Source organism: Lepisma saccharinum, chromosome 3 (genome assembly GCF_977018435.1).
Source record: "Lepisma saccharinum chromosome 3, izLepSacc3.1, whole genome shotgun sequence".
Lineage (NCBI taxonomy): Eukaryota > Metazoa > Arthropoda > Insecta > Zygentoma > Lepismatidae > Lepisma > Lepisma saccharinum.
The window spans coordinates 69,863,817-69,881,448 of NC_139231.1; the positions used below are offsets into that span (position 1 = coordinate 69,863,817).

A 17,632-nucleotide genomic window follows, 5' to 3' on the forward strand; every position below is an offset into this window, starting at 1 on the left:
GAAATAAAATAAACACAGTATAAATCAAGGATAGAAGTTATTTACCTTGAAGAAATACATTAATTATGTGTGTAATAAAGGACCTGTAAATAATTGACACTCTAGAAAGTACGTACATATATGTAATTGAGTATAAACTACGAAAGAAATATATATTTACAAAAATTGTGTTTGTTTACATTGTTGACATTTATTTTTCCATTCCTTGAAAAACTTTTTTGAATGTCCCAATAGGCATGTGAAATATATCTAATTTTGGTTCCCTTTCGGAACATCTGTTGTGCAGTTCACACATTCTCCTGATAGGTGATTTATTTATAATGTTCGATCTTCTGTTACTACAGTAAAAGAGGCCCCCCTTTGGATCGTGTCTTGGAGATAGGAACACGTATGTGTATTTGTTCTAGAAGATGTTGCACTTGAATATTATTGTTCATGATTTTGTATAAGAAACAGAGCAATTGCATTTTCCTTCTTTTGCTGAGAGAAGGCAGGTTGTGGTGTTTACAGAGGGAAATGTATGATTCGTATCGGGGATATATGCCTGTTTCTTTATAAGTGGTGTGTGTGTGTTGTTTTTTTTAAATTTGAACTTTTGTATTGTTTTTAAAACCTTGTACCACTGTCATATTGGCCTTTTAAGTATCAACTAACTAATTGCCATGAATTAGCATATCGAAAAACACAGTAACACAAAATATTTTATCATTCAAAAGTCAATATACTCATGTAGGCTACATGATTTAAAAGCAATTTATAATGAAATAACTCAACAAAAAATTGTTCATGGCTTGATAATGAAATTGATGCTTGTACTATGGACAGTATATGTGACAGCCAAAATGTAAATGATTGAATTAATGATAGAAATCCCCAAAAAAAGTTTCTTTTTTTTTTTTTTTTTGCCACGTGTCCTCAATATATTAAAAAGTGGATAAAATCACATGTACCTTGCTTTTCCTATAAATTTTTTGGACAAATGTTGGTCCTTCTTCAACCATGGAAGGGTAGGTTGAAACATGTATAAATTAGTTAGAAAGGATTGAAAAGTATAGGAACTTGCTGCAACGAATGGCTGATCTCTTCACTGGCAAGATATCTGTGCATGTGTTTTTGTTTGTTTTTTCATGTCTTTCTTTAACAGCTCACCTAAGATTGAAAAAACTAGTCCCTGTATGTGATTTGGGTATTCTTTTATATGTCTTTTTTGTTTTGTTTTCAGATGTTAAGTCGTGCCATTGCAAAAATTAACTTCAACTTATGTGAATAAAGTTTTCCTACTGCATGACATTGTCTGCAGATCAAGCACCACCATGTCTTTCAGAAAGCCGGAAATTATTATCTGGTAAGTTCTCATCAAGTGTATACGATGTTGGTTGTGGTGGCTCAGTCGGTAACGCATCTGACTACCATGCTAAAGGTCCCAGGTTCGATCCCCAGCCGGTTCAAATCTGGGAACTTTTCTAACGGAAGTGGCCCCGGTGCCCACCCAGCTTAGAATAACATGGGTACCTGGGGGAAACCCTGGGGGGTAAAGGTGGTCAGGGGGGTGATGCTGATCACATCACCCCCACTAACGACCAGATCAAGAAAGTGTGTGGCCTTACCCCCCCCCCCCCCACACCCTATATGCCTTCATGGCGTGGTACTATGCACAGGGGTGCACTTTACCTTTTGTACACGATGTATCAATTAACCCATCCGCTTACCATTTAAATGCCAATTTTTTTGCCATGAAATACCATGAAATACATCCCGTGAAGGTTGCACAGCAAGACAAGATGTCAAATATTGTTTAAACTATCCAAGCAATTTACGTGAAAATTTTTTATATTGAAGTGGAAGTATAGTAATAAGTATGCACATATGCAGTTTACTTGAAAGATAATTAGAAACTCACCTAATAAATTTGATCACACACATCTTTGCATTCCATTTCCATTCCTCAACCTTTAATATTTTTCCTGCCACAGCCACCTCTTCCTCACTTTCACTACATTCTTCAATTTCACTAACATAAAATGAACCCCCGTGTTCATCTCCCCTTCCAAAATCCACATTTTCCTCTTCATCGCTATCGAAAAGCAACTTTTCAATCGCAGAATCATCTACAACATTCTTATGCAACATGTTTGCAAGACGTAACAAATGAAGGTTTGTTTACATGAGAAATTACTGAACAAAACACGCTTGAAATGGTATGAAAAACTTAGCAGCACAAACGTACTCGTCATAGATTTGAAAGATCATACAACCTCTGCCATCTATTGAATGAAAAAGGAACTACGTGATGAAAATCGGGAACCCTTCGATTCGACGACTAGGTATGGGAAGCAAACGTCCAGTCAGGCCGTCGATTCGACGACTAGGTAAGCGGATGGGTTAAAGGAAGGACATTGTGTTATGTCCCACTAAATGTAGTGATATAATTTTTTTCTGTGTGGGTTTTCATTGAGTTGCTGTGATGTACGCAGCATTGCTTTTGTAATGTATCTTTGCAATCAGTTTAACCTCTTAACATACAGATTTTTTTTAAAAAAAAATTATTTTAATGTAATTTTTATATTACTCGGTTGAAATTATCAGTTAAGAACATTATAAATGGTTATAATAATGTTGATTGTTGACAACTCAACAATGAGATACATGTGTCTGAAAAGCCCCTAAAATAAAATCCCAAGTATACTCGTGCTATCAAAGAGTAAAATATTACCAATAGAACTTGTTAAAAAATCAAGATAAGGTATTTTAATAATCAAAATAAACACAAAATAGCACTGAAACACTAATTGGTGAACTTGAAAACAATTGTTTATATTATAGGGACTTTGTCATTAGTCCTAAAACATGTATAAGTGTACCCACTAAACGTGAAATACATTGTTTATATGTTACTGGCTGTGTGATAAGCCCTGAAACATGGATCAATGCACAAAGCTACACTGCATTCCTTACACATGTACCTTGTCTTCTAGCCTTCTTCCCTCTAGCATCACGCACACAGCTACACATTCTGCACATTCTTGTAGGATTTTGCTTCTTCTCAGTTGGAGGCATCACTGAAGGAAAATGGCGACCAACAAGTCGCATTGGTGTTGGCGTTGCTGAGGGGCGACCAGCTGCTTTCGGCGAAAATTCTTCTCTTTGATGATGAGCAACCACTTTCTCAATGACAGCGACATGAAAGTCAAGGGCACTCTTCCGTCCTCCATGTTTTCTGTAGAGTACGAAGGCATTCCACACAGCTAGTTCTAAGAGGTGGAAAAATATTGTCTTATAATATTTTTTACCTCTCTTTTGTGGCAATGGATTGTTTGCAATGTATTGATTTACCCTATCAACACCTCCCATTGTATCATTATATGCAAACACGACCACAGGCTTCACAACATCTTTGTTCCTTTGTCTGCATGTTTCCATTTCCGCACTGGATGGATAACATCGAGACATCTCTTTTGTCTTTCCACTTCAGTGCAAGAAGTTTACCTCGTTGGAATGCTACAGTCTCTTCTTTCTTCAGTTTCATCCTTTGAAACGATGGAGGCATATCCTTTCTTGTGGGACGCACAGTGCCATACACCTCTGTTCTATTAGATATCAAAATGTCGGCAAGCTGGCAAGAACTGTAGTAGTTGTCTACAGTTAGGCAGTATCCCATATTCAGCAAGGGTTTCATGAGTGTCATGACAACTTGTGATGACATGGGAAAATATTTATAGTCATGAAATTTAGTGCCAGCGCCTGTATATATTATTAGGGACCAGACATATCCAGTTGCCGATTCACACAGCATGAATGACTTAGCCAAATCTGGCTCGTTTCATAGGTATATATCCAAAGCATCCTTTGTATAACATCAGACTTTCATCAATTGTCACATCTCGTTCTGGAGTACAAGCAGATTTAAATTTAGTAGATAAGTGATCCAAAATTGGCCATATTTTATTCAGTTTTGGTTGAGGATGACTCGCAGCATCATATGTACTATTATCAGAGAAATGCAGATTTCTCTTCAAATTCACAAATCTATGAAACGGCAAAATTTGTCGAAAAATTGGTGTAGCTAAAATTGGATTCTTAGTCCAGTACATTTGATAGGTAGGTTTCTTTACAATACTCTGTAACAGTATGAGTGAACTAAAAATATACATTTCGTCCATTGTTGCATCTTTCCATTCTCGTGCCAGTGTCTGCCTTGCATATCTGTTAGTTTCAGTCACCAAAATTCCTACGAAATCATCATCAATAAACTGACAAAAGTAGTGCATAACATCCTCAATATGTGGCTCGAAATTCACTTCGGGTTTACCTGTGAAAGTAAAGTGTGGTCGGGCAGTTGGGAGTTGTCCAGAAGTATCAATTTCACACCACTGTCTGGCACTTGCAAAGTCAGTTTCGGATCAATCTGACACATCACTTTCTTCTGAACTTTCTTCAAGACTTTCTTCGGAGCTATCTGAACCACTAAACTCAATATGAAGCTTTTCTTCACTCTCCATTTTCTCAAAAGAAGAAGAATACCACCAAGAAACACTGAAGAAATCAAAGGCACCCGAACTGACTTTCTCACACCTACACCATAGACGAAAATAAACGTCAAAAGAAGGAGATTAGTGACACCTACCGGAAAGATTAGTAAACAACAACTTCAACAGCACTATCTAGCGGAAACATGCAGAAACATAGAAAAACGAGTATAATCGTTCTTTTAAAATGTGTACGGATAAAAAGAAATTACCCCGAATAAACTCGGGATATTATATTTTCGTGGAAATTAAAAACCAGAGTATACTCGGGCTTTTATATTAAAAGGTTAAGTATCAATTAATGTATATATTTCCATTTTGTGTCTTGTCATCTAGATAGATTCTTTTAATTTTAAGGATGTTTTTATACATTGCTTTGTTCTTTGCACTTTTTTCCTTCAGATGGTTAAGGATTAATTTATTCCTGCTTATATAAAGACTGTTTAGGGGAATGGGTAGAGGGTTTGTAATTTTGATCACCGTCTCCTTGGATGCCTACAATTCAGTCTTTTTTTTTTTTTTGAGACGTGTGAACCTTCCAGTGAAACCTCAATGAGCATAGTAAGTGAGTAGATGGCAACTAAATTGAAGTCATCTATTTTCTCCTCTCAAAGAGGAGATATTATTCAACATTTGCAGTGTTAACAAACTAGTTGCCGATCTCTGTGGCAGTGTGTTTTGCACTGTGCACTAATGCCACAAATCCTGGGTTCAAATTCCATTCTGGGCACATGGGTGTTCTATGTGAGCATGCCTGCATCAATTTATATTATGTCATCACTCAACCTCATCTTTGTGTTACCCAAAAGTGGCAGAAATACGAAGTAAAATTAACCAAATCAATAAACAAACTACATAGTCTTATATTGCAATTTGGAAACCCTACATGAACGAAAGGGTTATGGATTGCCTCTGTGTTGAGACAACTGCAAGTGGCTGGAGGCTGGTCTTGCTGGTCGGCCAGAATTGTCATTCCTCTGGATAGGGCACTGGGTTGGACTCCTCAGTTCCTAGTGGTTGTGCAATGGATTTCGTTCCTCTCTGTGCTGGCAGCACTAAAAACTGGCAAACTCCAGTGTGTTAGGTATCTGTGATCTTCTCCCGACAAAGTTACAAGAAAGATGCATGTGAATGACATGAATTTGTTCATCAAGGAGAGAAATTTAGCACATGGACAATCAGCTGAAGCTCTGAAATATATATATTTTTTTCTTTGTAGCACATTAATTATTGGTGCAGCGGTTACAACGTTCATCAGCTCCTGGTTGCTAAGGTCCCTGTCCAAGGAGAAGGTTCATATTCACAATGGGGGTGCGGCAGAGCTCCAAGATAGCTGGCTCTTCAGATTGTCCGTCAACCTTATAACCTATGCTACTATATTTGTACCTGGCATAATAATTATAAAATATGTTAGAAGTACAAACTACTTGGAAAAAGGAGGTTGGTATTTTTTTGGAACACTTTGGTGTTCCACTAAGCATATTTGTGTCTATTTAATCTACACATATTCATATTCAATAAAATATGGCAATATATGTATGTGTGTAACAATTGTACAGCCATATTCCATTGAAAGTAAATGAGGTCATTACAACCCAAAAGTGTCTGTGACTACAACATCATTGGCAAAACATTGAGTAGTTGACACACTATTACCAAGGAGGTTCCAGGGTTCAAATTCTGAACTGGCCAAAGGTGTTCCTTTGTAAGATCGATTGCAAGTAATCATAATTCATCTTTATCATATATGGTGAAATTTTAACAATACATGTAAAATGTACTTACTTTTCCATGTGTCAAGTTTTTTTTTCTTCTTCTTCTCCATCATTTTCAGTAGCCCCAGGGGAATTTGATGTTTCATTGTTTACAGATACCAGCACATGCACTTCCCCTATCTGCCATTACTGAAATGGGTGAGCTTATCAACTGCTATCTTCAATTCAAAAAGTTCATAAATTCATCTCCATCTCTCACCGGTAGAGGTCCAGAGGTACATGTGCAGTTGTTACTCTGGGTATTGTGGGCACCTGTCAACATTTATGGGGCCCATCATGCACAGTTTCCAATAGCTTAATGTGTCAGTAACAATTCTGAACAATGTTGTCCATGAAATTTCTGGAAATTACACTGTAAAAGTATTAAATGCAAAGCATCAGTTTTCTTGCACTTTGCATTCACACTCTACAAGATCTTCAGTCTGAACACTAAGGCTGTATTTTTCCTTCACTCATTACTGTAGGCCCATAAATTTCGCATGATTCATGGCAGCATTACTACCTTTTGAGTTAAGAAATGGAATGACTGACCGTACTTCACAACTGGAGGGATTGTTACTCACACAGCCATCATTACTCACTATAACATAAAGGCAAACAGCAGAAGACTGGTTAACATTGAGTTGCTATGTGCCCAATAGACACTTGCAGCTACTGCGCAGGTAAAGTCCGACCACTGTTGCCAGTCACATTTTAGAACAATTGGCTCTTACTTTTGAATTGCACGTGATATAAAACATAGTTTTTCAGCATATCTAGTCTTTTAGAACATTAAGATCAGAGAAACACAAGATAATTGTTTCCTCTTGAAAAAGGCAGGTGCATTTGCGAAGAAACATCAAACAAATAAAAAAAAAATTATCACAAAAGCATATTTTTACATTAGTGTTTACTATAAAATATCTGGGGTTACATGTAAATATGCATAGGAGGGTTGTTTGATAAATTTGATAAATTTCCATGTTCATTATGTGGTACCACTGTTGCAAGCAACAATTTTCAAATGACCTGTTACAAAATTTCGGCCAAATATGATGCGTGGTTAATGTTTGACATTCATCTGAATTGACTACTTTTGAAATAGTCAAGATTGGTACACAACAAAGTGTTCTTTCACCAGGACAACGCACCATCCACAAATCAACAGTCACAATGACAACATTGATTCCTTATGCACACTATTCCCCTGTGCAATTTTTTCCTGTTGCCAAATTTTAAAAAAATGACTACCTTTAAGCCTTTGAAAAAATTGTTATGAAATTAGAATGGCCAACCCCCATGGCGGAGTGGTTAGCACATTGTGCTACAATGCCAGGGGTCTCGGGTTCGAATCCCTGCCTGGGCATGGATGTTTGAGAGTGCCCTTTCATCAATTTCATCATGTCGGCACTGATCCCCCATCTTCGCAAATTAGCCAAAAGTAGCACAAGTAGCGAAGTAAAATAAGGCAAATCAATCAATCAAATTAGAATGTCATTGATGCCATCAATAAGTACTTTGCAGAATTTGGCCAAATATATTTTTCCGATAGGATGAAAAGATTGGAAACAATCTGGATCAAGTGTGTCCCTTGGTGGGAGACTATGCTGAGAAATAAAATCTACTTCCAAAAAAAGTGTTGAACTTGTTTGTTACACCAAACTTTTCAAGCAATCTTTGTACATCTGATTCAACAATATTTAACTGTCTGCATGTGCTTATGCCTGTAACTGCTGATTAGTTGGTACTGTGCTGCAATGTTTAGCATAATGTGCTACAAACCTGATGTTGCAAGCATAGTGAGGTAGATAAGGAATGTGAAGCAATGAATATAGAAATAGTGTAATATTTAGTTGTATTTGTACAGCCTATAAGCATCTCTTTTATCATTTTCTCCTAAGAATCTGTTGAGTTACAGGTAACAGAAACTACTGACGTGGAGAGTGATCTGATAATGTATGTGTTCCAGACACTGGATGTTTCCCCTCCATTGTTAAGCTTTGTATGTATGACCACAAGGGGGCCCAGTTGCTGGGCGAGGACCACCAGCAGGCAGCACATGCCCGAAGCACATTCCAGGAGGCCCTGGTCCTTCTCTTCTGCTTCGTTGGGCTCCAGGCATCCTATCTGACATGGGGGATTCTGCAGGAAAAGGTTATGACCCAAGTGAGTATGCCATTTGTCTACGATTCTTTCCTCTGTTGTAGGAATAAGGAGACTACACTAGCATACTGTACCTAATGCCACATTATTTTTTTTCCCTTGATCAAATAACAGCAGCAATCCTCTTTGACGTGGGCTTCACATGTGTGCAGGTGTAGATGACATTAGTGTGTATCCAATTGTTCATTAGCTGCTTCCAACTTTCAGGGAGATTAGTTGGATGTCTGTGTCAGTGTTTTAGGACCCTTTTGCATGCGGCCACTCAGCGACCCGTTTGTGTATGTCTGCGATGCATTTTGTAAGCATACACTAGATTCTATAGTAAGATATGTCCTTGCTGGATAGTGGTTCCAGTGATTGGCACATTTGTAGAGCCACTAACACTCCACAAATGATCCACAAACATGCCACTGGAGGAACTCCATTTGAAGAGATCATATTGGCATATATCTGGAAATATATTCCATGCAGGGGGTCCTTCTCATGCTAACCAAGTGTCTCACATATAATAATAATAATGTTTTATTTTGTTATTTCCATTTTGAAAATTACAGGCTGTGGAAACTCTGGCAATTGGTTTGTGCACCCTGTATTTTTGCAAAAAAAATATTAACATTAGAGAAACATAAATATTCTATTCATTATGGATGCGGTAAACGTGGTTTAAAATTACTTACGTAAAATTTCGTATTTCCTCATTGCACAATTTAATGGTAGAATCCTATTAATTTCAAAGAGAGACTGTCTTCATTCACTAAGGGTACGTCTGGAGCGGAGATGGTACCGCGTCACTGCTTTGTTTGTCCCCGGGCAGCGGTAGTTGCAATTTCTCCCGTTCGGCGACGCTGGCGTGTATATCCTGGTTTGCATCGTCTGCTGAGCTTTCTGCTTCCTGTTGTCAGTTGGCTTGAAAGTTGAGAATTTATTGTAGAAGAGGTGGAATTTACTATACAAGGCTACTTAAATGATCCATTCGATTTCAAAACACTGTATTTTCCAAAGTATTGCACATACAGATATGAATGATACATGAAAATAACTGTAATCTCACCAAGTTTTCCTCACATTCTACAAATGTTCTATGTGTGTCCCTCTGGCCACACGATGCACATCCAAGCGGTAGTCGAGTTCCACCCATACATTTGTAGCAACCCAGTGTTCTTAAGCTGCTGATACCACCGCAAAATGCTTTGTTTACATGGTGGTTCTTTTCTGTACTCTCTTCTGAATGCATGCTGCACTGCAGTAACGGATAAACATCTCGCATATTCCAATACACAAAAACTCTTTTCTCAGTTTGTTGCCATTTTGTACAGGCACTGCACTCGTGCTGCCAACAGTGTGTCACGATGCAAACTTGTTGAGTTTACAGTTATTTTAATGTATCATTGATATCTGTATGTGCAATACTTTTGAAAATACAGTGTTTTGAAATTGAATGAATCATTTATAGTTGCCCTGTATTTAAGTGTGCATAACACACTTTTTTTTTAAATTTTTAGCCCAAAACAGGCTATGGAAGCCATGGGGAAGTGAATGGTGACGAAAAAAGAAAATAGTTGAAATTTTTACCACCAGGTTGAAATGTGGTGATGCAAATTAAAATTCCCCTACTCGGAGTCTTCCGAAGCCCATTTGCAGCAACAGATTGCAGTGAAATTTTGTAAAGAGTCTTTGGGGACCATGGGGAAGAGAAAGCTGATGAAAAAATAGTTAGACTCTTCACTACCAGGTGCAAATGTGGTGCTGAAGTAACAACAACCAGTAATTTGAGTTTTATGTTGGTACAGCGGTGCTCAGTATGCACCCCGTCAACATGAATGAAACTTTGGCAGCATAACACATTATCAACAGTGACACGAAGTGTTTCTTGGGTTGTTGTTCACTGTGCACCAGATTTCTACACCAAATTACCACCTGGTGGTGAAAATTTAAACTATTTTTTTTTCATCAGCCTTCGCTTCCCCATGATCTTCATAGTCTCTCTACCTAGTTTCACCGCAATCCGATGCTTCAAATGGGCTCTGAATAGGGCAACTTTAAATATGGCCAGCTGGTATTTTTGTCACTTTTTCCTTTCAAAACAAGAGTGCATGTTAATATAATATTCTGAAAATTTGTATTGTTACTATAATTAGAATCAAAGAGGTTTTGGGTGCATCAGTGCTTGTGGCTATTTGCACCATCCACACTATCTCCAGCAGAGACGTCACATCAAAGTAACAAATGACACGTGTCACTTGTTGAGGATATCGTGCATGAAATGTAGTCTTGTGTAGCCTGTCTCATGCCAGGTTGGTGTGAAATGTTGCTGTTAATTGATTCTTTTTCAAGTGATATGTGCTACTCCAGTGTGATATATCCTGTAATCAATCATCATTTAAACCCATATAAGTACTAGCCTTTTGTTCTCAAACATTCATTTACCTTAAACAGCCCTGTTTTATTGCATTTTATTGTGTTTTTCTATTTAAAAATGCAATATATGCTATAAGAAGAAACAAATTGAAATCATTTTTGGTAGACACATTTTGTGAAATGTGACATGTAAACTTTTGTGTCTGTTTTCCAGAATAACTATATTTCAGGTTTTATATGATGACACTGTCTTTTTAGGTTTACACTGATGCACAAGGAAATAAGGAGCAGTTTAAGGACTCGCAGTTCCTTGTATTTGTCAATCGTATCCTTGCATTTCTATTGTCCGGTGTGTATATATTGGCTTCACGGCAGCCTTCCCATACGTCGCCCCTCTACAAATATGCATATTGCTCCTTCTCCAATATCATGAGTGCGTGGTGCCAATATGAAGCTTTAAAGTACGTCAGTTTTCCTACTCAGGTAAATGTTTAAATTTTTGTTGCTTTTGTAGAATGAATGATGTCCTATATTTAGAGCAGCAGTAATGTTATGTATATGATGGACATTGGACTTCTGTTTCTTTAGAATGAAGATGAATGTGATTGCATGATTGTAAATAATTCCCACCATGTTGTAACACTGTTAAGCCTTGTTTCCATGTTAATAAAACATTAAAATGCTGACCAAGGCATACTTTTATAGTATAAAAAATATACATAAAAACGTAACGTTTCCACCCTCGAACAGGGTCTTCTTCAGACGAAACTTCACAATAGATTGATCAATTTGGTCAACATGTTAATGTTTTACCACCATGTTGGTCTGCTGTGCTGTGGCAAAGAGTCATATAGAGCTTTGGGATTAAAGTGACAAGCTACAAACAAGCAGGTTTGAAACCTAAGTGACTTAACAACCCTTCGCTCCACATGCACAAGGAACAGATTGAGGTAACATGTGCAACTTGTCATGTCAGTCTGATGTGAAAAGATTGCTTTTGTTTCCGAGTGACATGTGCCACTTGGCTCTTGTACTGTGTCATTTATTGTTCGTCATTTTGGTCTGAAAGCCCCCTTACAGTCACCTGTCGCATACATTAATTAAGGAGATGAATGGATCATCCAGGCTTATCCTGATTTATTTGCAATGGTCTTGTCAGATTAGTAGAATAATGGTTGTTCGTCATGGTAATTGATCAGTGTAGGTAAAAGTATATCCCTAGTGTGTGTTTTTGTTAGTTATGTTCACACACAAAGCATACTGCTAGTAAGAGCTAAGATTTTAATTATATCTTTGTAGGTGCTAGCAAAATCTTCGAAAATTATACCTGTGATGCTGATGGGGAAGGTGGTCTCGAGGAAGAAGTATGAATATTATGAGTATGTCACGGCTGTCCTGATCTCACTAGGAGTTGCCTTCTTCTTGCTAGGCAATGCAGAAGACCACAAGGGTAAGGTGAATTGCCCCTAACGTTACATTGTGTGGCATGCAATAGTTTATTATTTGGGATGGGAGTAATCAGTTGATTTACAGTTATTGGTTGTGTTCCTTGGAATTGCAACAACTTCTGCAGTGGCTCACTTTGATGACCTTTGAGAATTTTAAAGTTGAGCAAAGACTTGGGCTCTGTAAGGGTAAGGTTTTTGATTTGAGTGATTTGTTGTTTTAAGTCCACTTTATGCACACAAAGGCTAATCGGGACTGTGCCTACAGTTTAAAGAGGGCTCCAAAACACTGTGTGCCTCCACTGAGTATTGAACCAGGCAACCCTTGAGCACAAGGTGATGATGATGTTACCACTATATCATCGAGGAGGCCCGATGTATTTTTTTTTCTTTTGTTATTTATTTGAAAAATCCTGAATGCAGATAAAATCCATTTTATATCAGGCTATCAACAGAGAAAAAATAAATTAACAAATGAGAAGCACGGTCACACAAACACACATACATAACTAGAATAAGATGATAACAACTAGGCACAACAAATATTAATTGCTCTTCAGTTGCTTAATGCACACCGTTCTGAAAGCCTGCTTAGATGCATGGAATCCTGGAATATGGTTTAATGAATTGTACCTGGTTTGTAGCCTATACAGAAGTGATCTTTGTTCTAGGGATAGCCTTGAAACTTTTAGTGCAAAAGAAGTTGTTGCATTTTCTGTTGGTTCATGGGATCCGTATGTGAAGAAATTGCAAGAGTTCATTAGGAAAGAGTTGTCCATTCATAATTCTGTAAAGAAATGTTAAATCTGAAACTTGACGGTGAAGTGGAATATCGTGAATTTGTAGAGTGGATAGAATTTCGTGTTTGGTAAGGTTTGCTAGGGCTGGACATCTACGTTTGACTATTCTGAGAAGAACATTTACTACTTTGTCTGCTCTCTTTATATTGCTATCACAGGCCATTAACGAAATACAGGAACATATTCAAGAATAGGTACAACACACGTTCTTTCTGGGAAGGTTCTCAAAAGTTTGCTTACAGAGGCCCTCACTCTTAAATTTCTGGAACATAATTTTTTTCAGTTTGTCCTTCTCCTTACCAATTCCTGAATATTTTACAAATGCACAAGCGATAAAAATAAACATATAAATGCAATATTAATTTAGAGGAAAACAGAATCATTATGCACTATCTCATTTTTGCTGCAAATACACCATTTTTCAGTTTACTGGCACATCGTTTTATTTACTTGACGTAAATTTTTCCACCATCTTGTTCAGGTCAAGAGTACTGTAAGTGACATGCTCAATACTCGATACAGCTAAAATACTCAAACTTTATTCTGTCATTTTTTCCTCAGAAATGTTTCGATTAACTTGAGTTTAGTAAATGATCTTAGCATGCAAGCAAATAAGAAGTACTAGTCTCATGAATTTTATTTTCTCACACAGTCCTTGCCAATTCCTTTTGTGATCATCATGCCAAACATTGGGACGTTGCTTCAGAACAACCAAGAAGCCAATATTTAGTGTAGAACCAACCAAACAAAAGGTTTCAAATTTTTAGCCACTTCTTACACAAATATATTAGTTACACAAATATATTAGTATTTGGTACTAAACGATCTATTATGTATTCCATACTTCGAAAATGGTCGTTGGTGTGCAGGGACATGGCTTTCCCAACTAGAGCTCTGCAATTTGGATGGTCTGTGCTTCAAAAGTGCTGTGGTCAAGAGTGAGAGCTGCATAACAGACTACAATGCACAAATATGTTCCTTTTAATACTACTATGCATGGTAACGATAATTTTATAAAAACATTTTGCACATGAATATGTGGTGAAGTTCCACTCAGGGCCGGCGGAAGGGGGGTTGAACCGTGCCACCGCCCAGAGTGGCAAATTTTGAAGGCGGTAAAATTTGAAGAGAAGAAAAAAATAAGCCTATCGAAAATTTGAAAGATAATATTATATAACTTGGGAGTTAATATATGCCAACCCACCATTTTGAAGGAACATATCAGTAGTCTTACTTTAAAACCACTGAGTCCCACAAGATGGGAAAACAGATTTGATGCCTGAACTCTGTTGAGATATCAAGTGGAGGAGGTCTATGAGGAGCTCCTTCAAATAAGTGGAGATAATAAAATTGTCCAAATGGTCTCACATGAGGCTCAGTGTATTGCGAACCAGTTCGTGTGGCTTTACATTCCTTTGCTCACTAGTTATCTGGTATGACTTTTTACTCCACGTTATGTAATGAGCAAATGTCTTCAAAACATTAATGTACTATGCGTTAGATGCTGGTAGATGATTTTTGCAAACATACCAGCACTTTCAAAACATGTCATCAAAGCACATTTCGAGAATGTTGGGGGGGTGGGGGTTAGGGCCACACACATTCTCGATCTCATCCATTTTGGAGGTGATGTGATCAGCACCACTCTTCACCCGCCTCTGCCCCCAGTACCCATTAATTTGAGGCTGGGTGAACTGCAGAGCTGCTTTATGCGGGGACAACACAGGAAAGAATTCAGATCTCAGATCACCCACGCGAAGATCTGGGAATATTACATGTAATTCTTTTAAAAATCCAATCATATATCACAGACGTACAACGGTAAACACATGGAGTCAAGCCTTCATTTTTTTCCTAATACTTGTTACATTTCAGATACATTTAAGAGAGAAAGAGAGAGCAAGAGAGTTTTCATAAAATATAATAATAATAGTATAAAATTAGTATCGCATTTTATAAAGTTTAACTGTGGTTGAGCGAGATATCCTTTTGTGCTTAATAGTATTGAAATGGCGTAACAAGTCTCATTATTTATTTTATAGTTTGATGTTTTACTTAGGGATATATTGATTTTCAATTTCCCGTTGCTGCTTAATGACGGGGGGTTCGAAAGGGAGCGGCAAGGGCAGCAAAATGACTAGCGCCGACCCTGGTTCCCCTGCACCTACTTCACTTGAATATCCACAATTGAGCTATGCATTCCTGTTAAAAATATTTTCGGGTATAAGATCATATGTACAACACTACATTTACAAAATAACATTTCATAAACATAGCACAGGCAAGCAGCAACAACTATTTTTTACGATTCATGACATGTAGTAAAATACTCTGGAAAAATTTGATGACATTTTTTTTAATGTATCATTTCATTCTTTCCGGTATTGAGCATCATAGCCTGCGTTAGATACTGGGACCTCCTGTGCTGTAGTACCTGCACAGCTGTTAGTTGTGCCTATTTTGCAGGCCGATGAGGCACCGACATATGGATCCACAGTCCGTATAATTCTCTGTGGGATTCTATGTTGTCTTGTCTCTTATCCAACTGCGTGCTTATTGCCAATTCACAGCCTCAGCCTTGATTAATGGTGTAGTGATTTGTTTTTAGATGTGTTTTTGTTTGTTCGCATATCCCCGATGATGTATTGATAGAGGCATGCATATTTCGTTTTTGATGAAAACATGAAATGTGAAATAACACATTGTAATGTTAATTTTTCATGTTTCTGAAAGGTATGAGGTGCATTTTCCTGCCCTGTTTTGTCATGAAATAATGCAAAATAGACTCTTAAACACGAAATTTATACCAACGTGACACTTTCTGAAGTCAGAATAATACTGTGAGTTATGCAATTCATGGAAAATTGGTTAATTCTGCTGTAAATATTTGAGAAGCAAAAATGGACCTCTTTATACAGGAATAAACTTAATATTCTGGTAATGACATAAGTGTGCTATTAGAAGGCATATGTTTATTTTGTGTAATAGGTGCAGTTTTTAAATCAAATATGGGATTATATTCACATTTTTAAAACCAAAATGTCATTTTATATATCACTTTTTCACAGCTATAACAGCAAAATTTTATTTTATTTACCAAAAATATGTGCCTTTATGTATTGGTAATGGTGTCTGATACCCTGTGCAGCCACATTTCACAGTGATTCAAAACCTGCTCTAAACTGTAGCTCTGGCCTCGATTAGCTTATCTGAGCATAAAGTGGACTTAAAACAAAAATCTGCTCTTATCAATAAGCTGTGTTTTTCTCCTTGATGAAATCTCCAAATATGTGTTTCTTAATCACTGACCTAAACTGGTTCTGTTTTTCCAAGGGAGCTTCCAGACCAAAGTGACGACAAACCACAAGGAACATATGTAACTTGTATATGAACCTTCAAATATAAATGCAACCTTTCATACTAAAATGGCGCAGCAAGGCACTGGTCATGTTAGTCTACGTGCCCATTTTCTCAACAGAGTGTATCGTTTGGCTCAGTCTGTTGGGCATGTGCACTGAATGCACTTTTACAAACTTAAGTGGTCCATGTTGCTTGTCACATTGGTACGAAACTCTCAGGTCACGTGTGACTGTCATTTGTAGCTTATCAATTGTTGCTCGAGTCTGAAAGCTCCCTAACAGGCTTATATCACCATTCTAGGAGAAGGGACAAATAGCCACAGTGCTGATGCACCTGTTACAATTTGTAATAATCAGTCATTCATCCTTGAGCTCAGAGATCATATTTTGGCATATCCTATCATCCCACTCAAAAGAAAATTCTTAATTCCAAATGGAGTCAACCATGCAAAAAATTAATGAAAACCTAATCAAAGTATACCTATACCTTGGTTGGGTGATTTGACTTAGAATTACGAATAATTTTGTTTGCAGGTGGGGCCGTGACAACTTTCTCTGGTATACTGCTGCTGGTGGCATACATGGTCTTCGATAGCTTTACGTCAAACTGGCAAGGAGAATTGTTTACCCAGTATAAGATGACATCTGTACAAATGATGTGTGGAGTCAATCTGTTCTCCTGTCTCTTTACTTCCGTCTCGCTCCTTCAGCAAGGGGGATTTATACAGTCTCTCAACTTTATGGCTCAGGTAACTCTTCAACTTAGCTTTACTCTTTAAAATACAGCAGTGTATTTTCAAAGGCAAAACTCATTACAATCATCTCGTTATGTACATTAATTAAGGGGGGAAAGGAAGAATTCAGTTTTATGTCATATCAGTAGAATATTTTTCGTCTGTTATGGTAAAATTTTATATTGATACTTGCAACCAAAATTCCTGGGTTCAAGTTAAAATTGGTTGCCACAATTGGTGGGCCTGTATTTGCAATGACATATGGGCAGCAAGGTTAACCTTTAGCATACAATTGGTAAAAGGTCTTCCCACTCGCTGTAAACTCGTTGAGGATGGATGGATGGGAAGAAGCTAGCTTACCAGTACCATGTGGCAGCAATTAAGGAGCCATTTCTTTAAACTACACATGATATTTCAGTTCTGTCTTTTTGGTTGATTAGCATACATATGAGGGTGTGACATACTTGAATTACAAAATAGTAGGGATGGGCCA

General features: G+C 37.5%; 1 protein-coding gene across 4 annotated transcripts in view; it reads left to right on the forward strand.

Annotated features, from left to right (window-relative positions):
* sll (adenosine 3'-phospho 5'-phosphosulfate transporter 1) overlaps positions 1-17,632 on the forward strand; it is a 48,068-nt gene that overhangs the window by 14,099 nt on the left and 16,337 nt on the right. For 3 of the 4 annotated variants that reach the window (XM_083118729.1, XM_083118726.1, XM_083118727.1), the window contains exons 2-7: positions 1,223-1,345; positions 5,746-5,966; positions 8,250-8,446; positions 11,060-11,284; positions 12,101-12,251; positions 16,940-17,154. In XM_083118729.1, the coding sequence (XP_082974855.1) occupies positions 1,314-1,345; positions 5,746-5,966; positions 8,250-8,446; positions 11,060-11,284; positions 12,101-12,251; positions 16,940-17,154 (1,041 nt within the window). In that variant the 5' untranslated portion in view covers positions 1,223-1,313. Of the gene's footprint in view, positions 1-275; positions 389-1,222; positions 1,346-5,745; positions 5,967-8,249; positions 8,447-11,059; positions 11,285-12,100; positions 12,252-16,939; positions 17,155-17,632 lie in introns of those variants that run through there. The other variant, XM_083118728.1, reaches the window with a different exon arrangement.